General features: G+C 41.0%; 1 protein-coding gene across 2 annotated transcripts in view; it reads right to left on the reverse strand.

Moving 5' to 3' along the window:
• ALDH1L1 (aldehyde dehydrogenase 1 family member L1) overlaps positions 1 to 13892 on the reverse strand; it is a 165068-nt gene that overhangs the window by 61232 nt on the left and 89944 nt on the right. For both annotated transcript variants that reach the window (XM_085624422.1, XM_085624423.1), the window contains exons 6-9: positions 13418 to 13507; positions 11635 to 11772; positions 7674 to 7799; positions 2010 to 2101 (exon numbers count right to left, since the gene is read on the reverse strand). In XM_085624422.1, the coding sequence (XP_085480548.1) occupies positions 2010 to 2101; positions 7674 to 7799; positions 11635 to 11772; positions 13418 to 13507 (446 nt within the window). The remainder of the gene's footprint in view (positions 1 to 2009; positions 2102 to 7673; positions 7800 to 11634; positions 11773 to 13417; positions 13508 to 13892) is intronic.

The raw sequence follows: 13892 nt of genomic DNA on the forward strand, positions 1-13892 counted from the left end.
GGATTTCACAAACCAAGTACTTGAAGACAAACATGAGTCAATTGCGTGAATGTGAGGGGAATGGTTTCACCTTGAAGGGGTCTAATGAGGGACAGCATGAAGATGTTGAACAAGAGAGTGGAAAGGGTGGATGTTTAGAGTCACCACAGTGGATGGACTCTGTGTTAGAGATATTTCTCCTTTCTAACTCATTGTTCCTTGTTGAAAAGACATTGTAAAGGAATGATTTGCACCAATTATGGGCGTGGGCTGAGGTGCATGTTGCTGCAACGATTCAGTCTGTGAATGCAACAGAGCCAGTGACCTGCAGCGTGAGAGCATCGTCGGAAGTAAAAGGATTTGAAGAAGATGGAAAAACAGAGGATAGGATATCCCTATATGCAGATGATGCCCTCTTGTAATCCGCGGATCCAGAATGCACAATTGTGTGCTGCTGTAGATCTTAAATGGCTTTGGATAATATTCGGGATATAAGAACAACTGGCCTAAATCTAATATACTGCTGGTAAATGATTGAGAGACTGACTATTTGATGCAGAGACGCAAACAAATGAGTGGGGATAGATTCAGATATTTAGGAATTGAAATCGCTTGGATGCAGGATCCCTCAAGTCCGCTTAAATATTGGCTATTGCTTAAATTACTGACAGGAAAGTCTTACAGAAATGTATGTGGCCTAAAAGCTATGAGCACATAGGTTGCCCTGTCTGCTGTGGTGAAATAAGATAACACAGGTTTAGTGAAACTTTGTATTCATCACCCACTTACTTCATATGCAATGCAATCAGTGTGTCTCTGGGTCCAGCAATTCCCTCCCCTCTTCTGTACCTCACAGGATAAGCCACTGATGTGAAGAGCCTTGGAGAATCTGTCCATTAGCAGCTCGATAAGGCGTAGTACCAGGATGCTAAGCACTTGGGTCTACTCAGGTAAGGCCCGTCCGCAACACAAAGTCTCTTGATCTCTCAGGGTCTCTGCTGCCACCTGATGTTAGTTGTTCCCAGCCATCTATGCTGGGCGTGGCAGGACGAGGCCATGCATGGCCTAAAAGCTATTACATGCAGCAGAATGCTGAAAGCTGGAACTTGCTAGAGAACAGTATGATTCAGGAACTCTACTGTCTACACACATCAGGGCAGTGATGCCCAGGAAATCTCTGGTTCCAGCAGGGCATCCAAATACCTGGCTCTCCAAGTAATCTGCTGTACCAAACATGTTGTAACCAGGTAGAAGCTCACATGCAGACTCACATTGTGACTGTAGAGAAGGCGCTCTAAATACATTCTACATTCTAAGACCACCCAGAATACCTAAATGCATAACTGAGTTTACCGTGTCTATGGGCACTATCTAAGTGTGATCAGGTGTAGTGATTGCGGACCACGTAATGCTGTTTTAAAACTTCTCCGGAACCCTAGCGATTTAACCAATCTGACAATTAATCTTTGGAAAGTATTAATATCTTAGAATTTGCTAGTTTTAGAACCTGGCTTTTCATACCTGTTATAAAACATTATCTATCACCTTGCCAAAGCCTTGTTTTGGGTCAAAGTCTGTTTAATTAATATATACAGCGTCATAACACTGAAAGTGGATGGCTGTATGGTATTAGTCACTAATATAATCTGTTGTTAAAGGCATTATGTGACTTGTGCTTGGATTTTGCTAAAATGACACCACTGAGTTTACCTGTTTTCATGTCTGTTTTTTATGTAGAGCCCAAAAGCAGCACAAGATGGCTCTAAGAATAAATGATTATGCTATAATAATCATTTACTGACCCAAAACAGGTACATGAATAGTGAAGAAAATGCTCAGAAAAAATACAACTGTATTACAGGTCTAGACCGGTGCCATGAAATAGCAGTATATATTCCAACATGTTGAAGTGGTCAATTGCTTATCAGTGGATCATAATGAAACTTCTAACGAGTTGTGTCTTTTCCATTGATCTCTCAAGTAGGCCTTCCCTCAAAGCACTGTGAAAGAACAATAAGTCACATCATTACCTGACCACATCCATGGATGCAGCTCCTGCCTTGAAGAAGTCGGTGGAGTCCTCAACAGTGAGCACATTGGTGAGAATCCTTTCCCAGGCAGCCTGTGAATATTAAACACACGGCATTCTTAAGCTACTGGACATACCACAACACAATGAGAATTTAAACCAATCGCAACCGTTACCAGGTAAGAAATTCTATCCAGCTTAAGTGCTCCTTCAGTTTTTGATTGTTTGACACTCTTCTAAATATTTTAACATTCACTGTTGTCTGGTATCACATGGCCAGGATTCAGGTGCAAATGTCACCTATCACCTTCAAAGGGTGGTAGAACAGCAATCCTGGAGGTGAGGGGCAGGATTCAGCACAGCTCTGCTTAAAACTCATAACCAGGAGTCAATGACCCCCATCACCTTGATCTATCGGACACAGGTCCTTATTGGACTTGCCATCCATGTACCATAGGATACTCCCGCCTGATGTTTAGTAGAGGTGTGCAGTATGAACTTGAAATGGGGTCTGAGCTGGTTAATAAAGGGAGGGGTGCCCAGAACCTGCAGACATCATACACATCAAAAGAGGCTTTCACCATCTTGGATTTTGCTGAGATGGAACACACAAACTCTTCATGGTCCAGTTCTCATGAAATAGGAAATAACACCTATATATCTGAGAAATGTAAAGTGGGACACCTTAGCTTTTTAGGGATTGCTTTCGCGGTACCTATCAATTTCATACTTGACAGAAACATTTTGTTTAAAAAACAGGCAAAGTTCACTGGTCCTCATATTAAATTTGGAAAGTGGAAAACAAATTTCCTTTTGGCTAATTAAGTTGTTTTCCTGTCCTGCCTGCCATTGAAAATATCAGGAAAGGGATCCTTGACCACAAGCTTAATTATCAGAATCTAAATATATGTGCTAAAAATGTGAACAGAGAACTGAGTGAAAATGTTGTCTTTGGCTATGGCATACGGTGCAGAATATTCCACGAGACCTGTCTTGCGAGCCTGAGGTGTCTGATGTAGAAGGACCATGAAGTAAGTGGAAGCTACTTCAAGAGGTTTTGACCTACTACATTATATGAGTGCAATTTTGGTTTGTTGTAAATCCTCCACATCCAGCAGGAGAACCTCCCTCGAGGTGTGAAATGCATGGACCTGAAAGGTCATTGAACAGACGAAATCTGATGTTCTACTGCAGACTTTCAGATCCATGATGGAGAACTGAAAGAGCTTTCTAAACCGGTTATCATTCGTTGTAACCTCAGCCTGAAGGATTTTTGAGAGGTCTATGTTCACTGGACCCAGAACATAAAACTACTTGCAAGGATGATGCTTCACCATGGAGAAACAGCAAGCAATAAAAAAGTGGAATTACTTCCCTGCAGCCCCACCAGCATCTAGAAGTACTGCCAGTGAATATTGGCTGTGAATTGTTACTCTCTACTAGCCACTTTTTATTGTTTGATGCACAAGTCTATCTTGCCACTTAACTAAATAAATAGAGACTACGTTCCCCAAAGAAGCCCATGTTGTTATTTTTAAAAATGCAATCCTCTTTTGTAACCAAATGTGTTAGGGGAATACATAGTCCTAGAATTGTTTTTCTGTTTTTCATTTTGTATCTTCCTTTTATTGCATTTTGCTTATTACATTGTTAATCTAACTTGGTTTGTGTGCTTTACTTCTTTAGGTATATTGTTGTTTGGTTGCATGGTTACATATCATACCTTATACCGACACATTTCCAGAGGTTTGCCTTGCCACTCAGTTGAGCTACCAGGGTAATGGCAAGGATATACTTAAGAAAAAACTTGCTTCCCTAGGATTGTGTAAAGATATATTTAAAAAAAGGTTTATCTTATGAGTGCTTTAGTTTGATCCTTGTGGGACCTCACTACGCTCACCTGAAGTCTGCGGGTGCACCCTCTGATAGCCCATCAAATGGATTCCCTATACAACAGTGCTCTTGTGGAAAAACATAACAGACTTTAAGAATGCAGTACATGCCTGGAATGGTATTGGCATCCATTTTCCACAAATTGACCTCACAAGCATACTATTCAATAAAGGTGCATCCTTTGACCCTCAGGCAAGAGTTCTTAAAATGACAACCTTTAGCCATCTGAGTTGCTTATTCAACATCCACCACTGCTCCAATTAAGGCATGCAGTTATCCATACATTAGTGCAATACCTCTCCTTCTAGACTCAATTACATTCTATAAACACTGTGGGGCTGGCCATCTTGTAATAATAACCAATTGGCTCCAGACAATAGAGCTACTAATCCTCCTTTGCTGCTTTGAAGGCTAATACCGTATGACCCAGGGTTAGCTGTGCTTGGCTACCTTTCCAGTAAGCTGACTGGACAATGCTTCCTGTGGCATTTGGGCTTATGGATTTATTTAGATTAAGCACCCCCTCTCACAGGTGGTATACACACATCTACAAGTAGTCAGTCTGGACAGTTTGTAGGCTGCAATGTTTGGCCTAGTGTAAGATTAGGACGGCCAGGCCACTGACAGTAACATTTAAGGGGCCTTCTTCTTGTTAACTGTGATTTTCTATTTGATGTAACAATTTCATTACTTTACCCTTAAAACTGGCAAGTCTTTTGGGGAAAAACGGATGTGATATGTGTTTTAGAAATATTTAGAACCTCAGTTGCAGAGCAAGTTCAGCTTATTTGCGCTGGGCCTCATACATTTTAAAGAAAATCAGAAACCTGCAAATCCTTCACATGCTTCAAACCTTAGCCTAGATGTTGCACTTTCTGGGGATTCACAAAACCCCAAAGGCCTGCTCGTGGAAATCAAAGCAAATCATGCATTGCCATGCGTGTCTTTCCTCCTGACTGTTAACTACCTAAGATTGCTGAGATTAGTGTAGTAAAAGTATGTATTTTGTTTTCTTTTGCGAAAACAGTATTTCTTGATGTAAAACCTTTTAAAACCACTGCCCCAGAAATATGTGGAAGGTTTTCACCTGATGGACATTCTTACTCTAACTTCTTTTGGAGTACGTTTCTGTGTGTTAATGGGCTGGAGGAAAACATTGGTACGGTATGTGAATATTTTTTAAGTTACAACTTTGTGGCTTTGTTTACTCTTCTGATGGCTACTTTACTTTTGTGTGGGAACACCCCTATTTCTGCCCGAGTCCTAACCGTAGGGCTGTGCACAATCTGCCATGATTGCAGATTTTCCATGTCATTAATGTAACAATGGAACGCTGGTGAGCAAAAAGGGAATGAGACCATTAATACACAACAAACTTATTCATGAGTCCTAATGCTGAGCAACATTTTAAAAAGTCAACATTTAACCTTGTTTCCTGTCGAGGATGATCATGCATATACTCGGGGATTAGAAACCTTGAGGGCTTATTGTGCTGAAAAGCATAGACATTCTGGAACAGATGGGGTTAAAGACCTCAAAGAGAGTCATGGGTTTTTCTTAGAAGGTTGAAGATGACGTTCACTTACAAGGCCACATGATGAATGTTGTTTGCCAAGGGAATGATGCAGCAAAGTCTACTGCCTGGAGCAGGACAGAAATGTGACTAGCTTGTATTGAGTGGAAAAAAATGAAATTTATCTTTAAAGTTGAATAGCTGGTGACAGAATATTTATGCAATATTAACAAGGTTTGTCCAAATTATTTTATTTTTATGGGGCTAAATTGTTGGAATTTCTGTATCTGTGGGAAAAGAGAGTGTAGGAAACACTTTAATTCATGTGTTTCTTTCATTGGAACATACTGTGCAATTGGCAAACACCAATTGGCATATTTCACTTTTAGGTAGGTCCTCTTTAAAAATGCAAAAAACATGCACAGGTGTCAAAAATGTCAAATGCGTAATGTGGGATGCAGGGGCATGCAATATAGCTTTGCAGCACCCACATGTGAGATATTAAAAACAGAGTTACAGGGGTGTCAGGCAGCTCTATAACACTCTAGGAAAGGCAACAGAGGGGGATATTCACAAGGAAGTGGCGGAGTGAGGCGTTAGCCTTCTTGGCTTAATGCCTCTCTCCGCCACTTCGGAAAAGCAAGGCTGCACCATAGTCACAAGGACATGGTGGGTGCAGCCTTGCTTTTCTCCCTGCGATTGCGCTAAGTTTCACAACTTAGCGCCAACGCCAGAGTGCAAGGGTGTCTGCAAGCACGGAGGTTTATTTACGTACAGGAAGGTGTCCCTTCCTGCACATAAACAAACCTAAAATGCCAGTTTGTAACTTACATGTGTGCTGCTTCATGCAGCACCCATGTACGTTACAAAACCGCATTTTAAAAAAAAGGTTTGTTTATGTACAGGAAGAGACACCTTCTGGTACATAAACAAACCGTGGCATTTTGCATTTTCCATGTGTGCTGCACAAGGTAGCACACTTGGAAAATGCAAAAACAAGGAGAAATAAAGCATTTCTCCTTGTATCGTCAACTTAAGACCAGGGTTTTCCTGGTCTTAAGTTTGGCGTTCGCTCTTATTTACGCTGCCCTTGTGAATAGGGGGCAGCGTAAATATCAGTGGGTGTTGCGGTGGAATGCCCACCACAACACCCACTGCACGCCCCTTTCACGCTAAACACAGCGTGAAAGGGGGCCTTTTCACAAGGCAGCGTTAAGCCACGTTATGTAGCGTAACGCTGCCTTGTCAATAAGGCAAGACCCATATCGCCACGTGACGTTGTGGTGGCGATAGGGGCTTGGGAATATGCCCCAGATAGTGCTACGGTCCCTTGGGGAAAACCAGCAAAACCATTTGGTACTGACCCCTGCCTGTGCTCGTAAATGAATGTTTAACGAGCCTACCTCCCACTGATAGCCTTGGCTTGGGTTTAAGGAACCAACTCTGAAAGGAGCGGATATTTCTGGAGCATCAGTCAGAGTCACGGTTCCTTTACAGCATCTTTTGAGGCATGCAGAGCTGCTGCTTGTGAGCAACAAGGCGTTTTTAGGCAACATGTATTTTCCTAAAAACTGAACAGCTTTAAAACATTTTCAAAAGGAGTCAGTTTGGTTTCTGTCCTGAAAACATACATTGCTGTTCTCTGTTGGACGTTTTTGGAAAAGTCAAACCAAGGAGCCTTTTGTATTCGAATTCAGAAATCAGAAAGTGCTTTAAATGCTAAGACTTCTCCAACTTCGTTTTCTGCATTCCTATTGCCTTCAGACCTTCTTCATTTCTATTGTTGGGGTGTATTATTTTTATCTGAACTGGTCTGTTAATTTCTTAGACTCAATGTTGTTTGGAATTGCTGTTCATATTACATTCACATTTTCCCAGAGAGAAGACTGCCCCTTAAGTTACCATAAGCCCAGGATTCCTCACAGCTTTTAGGTACCAGAATGGTTTGGTTTGTAATAACTGTGCCACAGGTCTAACCAAGAATGATGCTGTTCAATCACTTACCTATCAATCTTGGTTTCTGCAATTCCCATTTTTCCAAACTCATCAGCAATGCAGATTGCAGAGGTCTTGTACATTTACTCCAGTGCATCATGATCAAAGAAGGATAGAGGCAGGTGAAACTACATACAATAAAGTTCAGGCTCTGGACGGGAACTTACTAAGAGTTGCAACACTTGTCAAGACCAGTCCCTCTGTTATGAGTGTATTTTCATCAAAGAAAGTGTTTCATTAACTTTTTCAATCGACACCACTCACCTGGATCTCCCCTGAGACCTTCTTCTCTTCATCGGATAGCTGCAGGGTGGTGCTGTCTGAGGACTTGAAGTACTGAGACGCAGGGATCATCTTCCCATTTTCAAACTGGATGTTCTTCACCACTAGCTGTTTGTACAACAAAGCATACTTCTTTTAACCTCTGCCTTTAAAAGAACTTTTCTTCATCAGCTTCATTAGATCACTCTCTTACCTACCCTACCTACTCTTAAAAGGCCAATTCACGCCCGTTTGTTGGAAGCTGCCTTTTATGGCTTCCATGTGTTCTCTGATGTTTGTTTACAGTCTATTTATAGCATTCTACCACTTGACTTGTCACATAGAGGTGAAGGCTAATCAGGGAAGAGGTGTGGCGCCGCGGCCTGGGCGACTGACTTCAGAATCTGGGGATCACGGTTCGATCGCCGGCGGCAGATCAGCCCAGCACCATGTGACTCTGGGCAATAGCTTGCTTAATCTTCCCAACGGCCCCCAGCGCCTAGAGACCCTTACGGGTGATTGTTCGCGCTTTACAAATGTGGATTATTACAAATGTGGATTATTATTTATAAAGCATCCATCCTGTTGGTTTATGATAGTCACTATCCTCTTTCCATACCAAATAAAAGTACCAACTAAAGGTTTACTCATTATTAAATTTCAGCATTGGTTGGGCAAGTAATTTCATTGATAGTTTTATAATTATTCTGCCAAAGACCATACATAGTTAAAAAAAACAGTACAAACAGAAGCCTAGATATAAATGAAACTTAACAACAGAAGCAGTGATGAAGACAAAGGTAGAAAAGTGAAAGAATACGTTTAAGGAAAATGCCATAGAACTGAGTGGGAGATGGATAAGTGAGAAGTAGAAACAAGATTTAGCATGGGGGTGACAAAGCGGAGCAAAGTGAAGTTGAGTGGCAGAGTGGACAGTTTGAGAAGAAACAAAGTTACATAAGATGAGAAACTGGAAGAAGCAAGGCAGCTGCGTCACTAGGGTTGGTGTCACCCAGTGCGGTAACTCATGGTGATGTGCGGTCCGCACCCCCGCACCACCCTAGTGACGCCACTGCTCCAGCTTCCCGCCTCAGACACGTGCGAGTGGCACACATGAACACCTGAGGCCATCGCGAGCTGTATATACAGCTTGTCATCGTTGTTTTTGAACATCACTGAAACCATAGTAATGTGAGTATTTATTTAGTATTTATTTAGTTTCCACAATGCTCTTAATTGTAAACCAATTCGCTCCTTTTTAACCAGCTATCTGTCCGTGTTTATTTGCAAAACACGTTTAGTGCTAGGGATTTGCGGATATATGGAGGAGAAAAAACAAGAACACTTGCCCCTACAGGAAAATATTAACAAGATTTCCAGGCTAACACATTTCTGGCTTTAAATGGACATATGTGTAAATGGCGGTATTTATGCGGACAGGACCTCAGCTCGCACATAAACGTGATTAGCTGTAAAGGTTAGCTTCTTATCGCACCAGATACAAAACTTTACTCAAACGTAAACTGCGCAGCGCCCCTTACAACGGGATATTCACCTGACTCAAGGAGAAGACACAGTTACTTTTCAACTGCTGCTAGAGCTGGCTTGTAAATGTTATTCATGTACCGAGGAAAGAAAAAAAAGAACAGAAGCGTTTCCTCTCTGAAAGGCATCGTGTCATATTTTACCACAATCTTTTCACACGAACGTATTTTTTTGTTCTTGTCGAAACACCCGTGGCTCAGTTAGCGCCTCGTTACAGCTCGGTTTTCGAATACACCTACACTTGCGTCTCCAGGAGGGGGCACATACCGATCCTGGGCGCGGGACAGCCCAGGGCTTTGTTTTACTTTGAAACGCCACTGCTGCATTCAAGTATGCTTTTGTAAAGCGACCCACTGTAGGACCCTGTGAAAAGGGGCTCGGCCTAAAAAGACCACATTCACGTTTTAATCGTTAAGCGCCGACCGTGTGCATAGACCACAGCCCGTAGACGCAGTTGTTGCTTATATTATCGCCCAGCCATTTGACTACAGTTGTGTCCCACGGTGTCACCACATGTAATGGTGTCACCCGGTGCGGTCTGCCCCCCCGCACTCCCCTAGTGACGCCACTGAAGCAAGGCTATGTTTACTTTAGATTACAGTGGAAAAAAGAAAGTGGAACTAGAGATGTGCATGAATTATTTTTGCGAACCAGAGAAAAAATGTCAAGAGAATGGACTGAAGACTTAAATGTAGTGCCAAGGTCACAAGGCCGTAGCAGAGAGGAGGAGGAGAAGGAAGAGAACAGAAATAGGTGGTGAACATACATAGGGAGAAGCATAAGAAAAGAGAAATTTTTCTGTTAAGGTGAAGAGAACGAAATGGCACCTGGAGCAGTGGAGCCTTATTTAGATTTTATGGAGACCTGAAAATCCACCAGCTGAATTCTACCCACAATAATAAACGTATGGTGAATATAATTCACCTGCAGATTGTACTCTGTATTTATAGGTTCCTTCAGAACTTGGAGGATATTCAATTCCACAATCTCTAAACAAGGCCGGTAGTGCTGAGAAGTAGTCAGAGAGAATGATGTGCAGCAGGGCATAGAGATACAAAAAAAGAAAACAAAGATTTTTGGTCCTTTTGCATTGAAGTGGACAGTAAGCCTGGACAGAGAGAAAATGGTAACCCAAGACAGTGGAGTAAATAGAAAATGGCAACAGGCAGAGGACAGTGCCCTGTGGAACACCATATTCAATGGATAGTGGGGACACGACTGACAGGCTCATGTAACACTGCAGCTAGAGTGGTATGAGAACTAGAGTAACAGCCCATGTGGTAGCTGCCACTTTATACAGAAAGATGAGATGATGTGCTTGTTTAGAACAGGGAGTAGTATTAAGCAGGAATAATGAAGCACAGTAGGTTGAGTAGGTGGACCGAAAGCCAGATTAAAGCTGAATAAGAACATCCCAGTCTATGTAGTCTGAGAGTTGCTTATGGGCCACATGTTCAGGAAGTTTAGAAAGAGGGAAGAGAGATAGGACGGGCGTAACGAGGAGATGATGGGTGGAGGGAATGTTTTGATTTGATATACAGATCTGAGTTTTCTTTTGAATGAGCCAGGAATATGGAGATTGACACAGAAAGATTAAAGAGAACGGTAAGGTATGAGAGATGGTAAGGACAGACTGATGTAATGAGAGAAGAGTGGAGCACATTAAGTTTGGCAGTGATGAGATTGACCACTCACAGACAAATAAGTTGCTCTGGTTCAGATACAGTAACAAAAGGGCAGAAAGGAAAAGCAGGTAATGAATGCAAAAATGTAAAGAGAAAATTAATCTAGAGAAAAAGAGTACAAAGTGTCAGTCTTCAGATGAAAAAAAATGAAAAGTCAAAGGCAAACTAGTGAGTGAGAAGAGCAAAGCCAGGTGTACTACATGTGAGAGTTATAATAAGCAAACAAATAAGTGACATGGCTACAGAGAGAGGAATGAGAAGAGTGATGAGTTTGCGATGCATATTCTCAAACATCCTAGGGTTAATGATCATGTCAGTGAAATGGCATGGTCTTGACCCCAACTGTATCAACCCTTGTTAGATGGCTTGATCTGGATTTGACCTGGCTTTTAATGTGTACTAACCCAATGTACAGGGCTTGACCTACAACACAAGGTATATTAGCCTATTAAAGTGGACATGGCCTCGAACCTAACTGTGTAATTCATATTATAAGACATGTCCAAGCACACAAAGGATAATAACCATCACTAGGCAGCCTCCATTTCTCTTCGTGATTACTTATTTTTCCAAACCTGAGCATTATTGAATTCCATGTAATAAATTATTTACTTCATGAAAAAACATAATTGTTTTTCCTTAAGAACCCAATGAAATAACCCAAATAGAATATCCTGATCTCAAACTCCCACCATACAGTGTTTCCTGTGATGAATAGTACATTATGTACTCACCATTTTCCCATCATTTCCGAAGAGTACTAGTCCAGTTTTAGTGACAACCCCTGGTCTGCTGGCTCCCGGGATTTCCAGGACTTCTCCATCTGGTGTTGGCCCGTTGCTTGTAAATGTAGATCCGAAAAATGTTAATTTCTGAAATAAAACATAAAAGTAATGAGTAATAAACTAGGTCTTCAGTAATCTGTAGCATTGCATATCAATAATCTCCTTGTGAGTGTCAATGGCAGGCTTCTACTGAGAGTGTCTAGGGATGGGAGAAGGTTTCAGAACGCTATGAAAGCACCCAAATTGTGGACTACATTCGGTCGGTGAATGAAAATCCTGATTATTTCTCAACCGTTCTGAATAATATGGATCCGTCAACTACTAAGTTAAAACACCCAGATTTAGAAAAACAGCCAATTAATTTCAAATCATCTCAAACATACCTACCACACAACTTACCAAAAAGGACAGAATGCAAATGACTTCAGATTAGGATGGAGGCCTGAAGTGTTGATATTAATTTCAAAAGCTATTCACATGCAGAATCCCAATTAATACACATTGCTTTAAAGTCATGCATAGTGGGTTCAAGGATTGGAAGTCTCCTCAAGATTTTTAATATATATACGAAAAGCGGATTCATTTCAAAGTAGCTGACAGCAAATTGGAATTCGGCAAAACCCTGATAACACAAAGCTGCACCTGAAGAACATAGCCAAGTGTCCAATCCGCTCAGCATTCTTCTATATCCCTGGGTTAGGCTCATCTAGCCTACTAATAATAAAGTCTAGTCGAATTTGAAAGATAGGAGCAATGAATATGAATGAGAGAAACTGTCATATAATGAATTCCAGTGGCAGGTCATATTCAACCTGTAGACTCTCATCACAATTTTTCACTTTCCTCTAGAATCTGAAATATGTCAATTCACATCAAACTATACAAATCAAGCTGTTTGTGTCTCTCCAAAGTATCTGGGGTATCTCTTTCAAATCAAAACTCAAGGTCACTCCCAGGACCCCAAATCCGGAGTCACTCTCAAGAATCCAAAGATCTTAAGGATGAAAAATCCGATCTCCTTCGACAATGAAACATACAATGACTTGTAATAATCCAAATTTAGAGTCACATCAAATCATCAAATGGAGAGTCATTCCTAAAACAACATATCCAGAATCACATCTGCAAAATCAATCCTAGAGTTTTTTCCCGTACTCTAAATCTACAATCACTCCACAAATCAAATCTAGTCATGTGTAAGAATCTAAATCTACTGTCAATCAGAAGATTCCAAATTTGTGGTCATTTTCAAGAAACAAAACTAGATCCTTGACTATGACTCCACATCTAGAGTCACTGCAAAGCATCCTAATTTAGTGCTACTCCTAAGAATCAAAACATAGATTAATTCAAATAATCTAAACAGAGAATCAACCCATATAATCTTACTCAAATCTAGTCTCAAATCCCAAACTCTTATCTCAAATAACGTCACACAATTCACAGCAAATTTAAATCTCAGAAATCAAAAACTAGAACGACTTCCTGGAGTGTTAAATAACAGTCATTCACAAAGGAAGGTTACAATTCCTCTCAAAGCAATCATATGTCATTAGTCTACAGAATTCAAAAGAGAGACATAAGAAACAGGAAACGTCTAAGCTACTGAATAATGTGATATTTTAACTTGTCCATTTGCTTACTGAGAATGGAAGAATGTCATGGTTCTTACTATTATATAGGACATGATTTCTTCTCTGACAAATCAAATTCCAAATGTTTGCACACACACCTGTCCATCAACCTCTGTCCAGGCTCCAGGAACTTTATCATTCCCTCTGATCCAGTTATGAATGCTTTCTGCTGGCTGGTCCCAGTTTATCTGAAATCAAAATTAAATGCAATCACTGCTTTGTTTAGAAGGCTGAGGTGAGCTATAACCTTTTAAAGTTACATAACAGGATAGAAACTTAAACTAGTATTTGATTAGAGTGCTCAAAGAACTGTAGTAGACCTACTAAATACTGCGTAGGTGAAAGGCAAATGTACACACCTGTAATTAGACAATTCGCAATTTGCAGTAACTGGAACATCAATACCTCTTGTGCATACTAAGTAAGACAGGTTTACTTTTGCCAATCCTCCAATTGTACATTGGCACACTTCCTGCACATGTGGCTGTCAATGGGGTCAGATCTGTTCATGATTTCAGCCCACTGTATATTCCAAGGATCTGAGTACCTGCCAAGAGTTCGCACAGCACTTTG

This window comes from Triturus cristatus, chromosome 9 (assembly GCF_964204655.1).
Source record: "Triturus cristatus chromosome 9, aTriCri1.1, whole genome shotgun sequence".
Classification (NCBI taxonomy): Eukaryota; Metazoa; Chordata; class Amphibia; order Caudata; family Salamandridae; genus Triturus; species Triturus cristatus.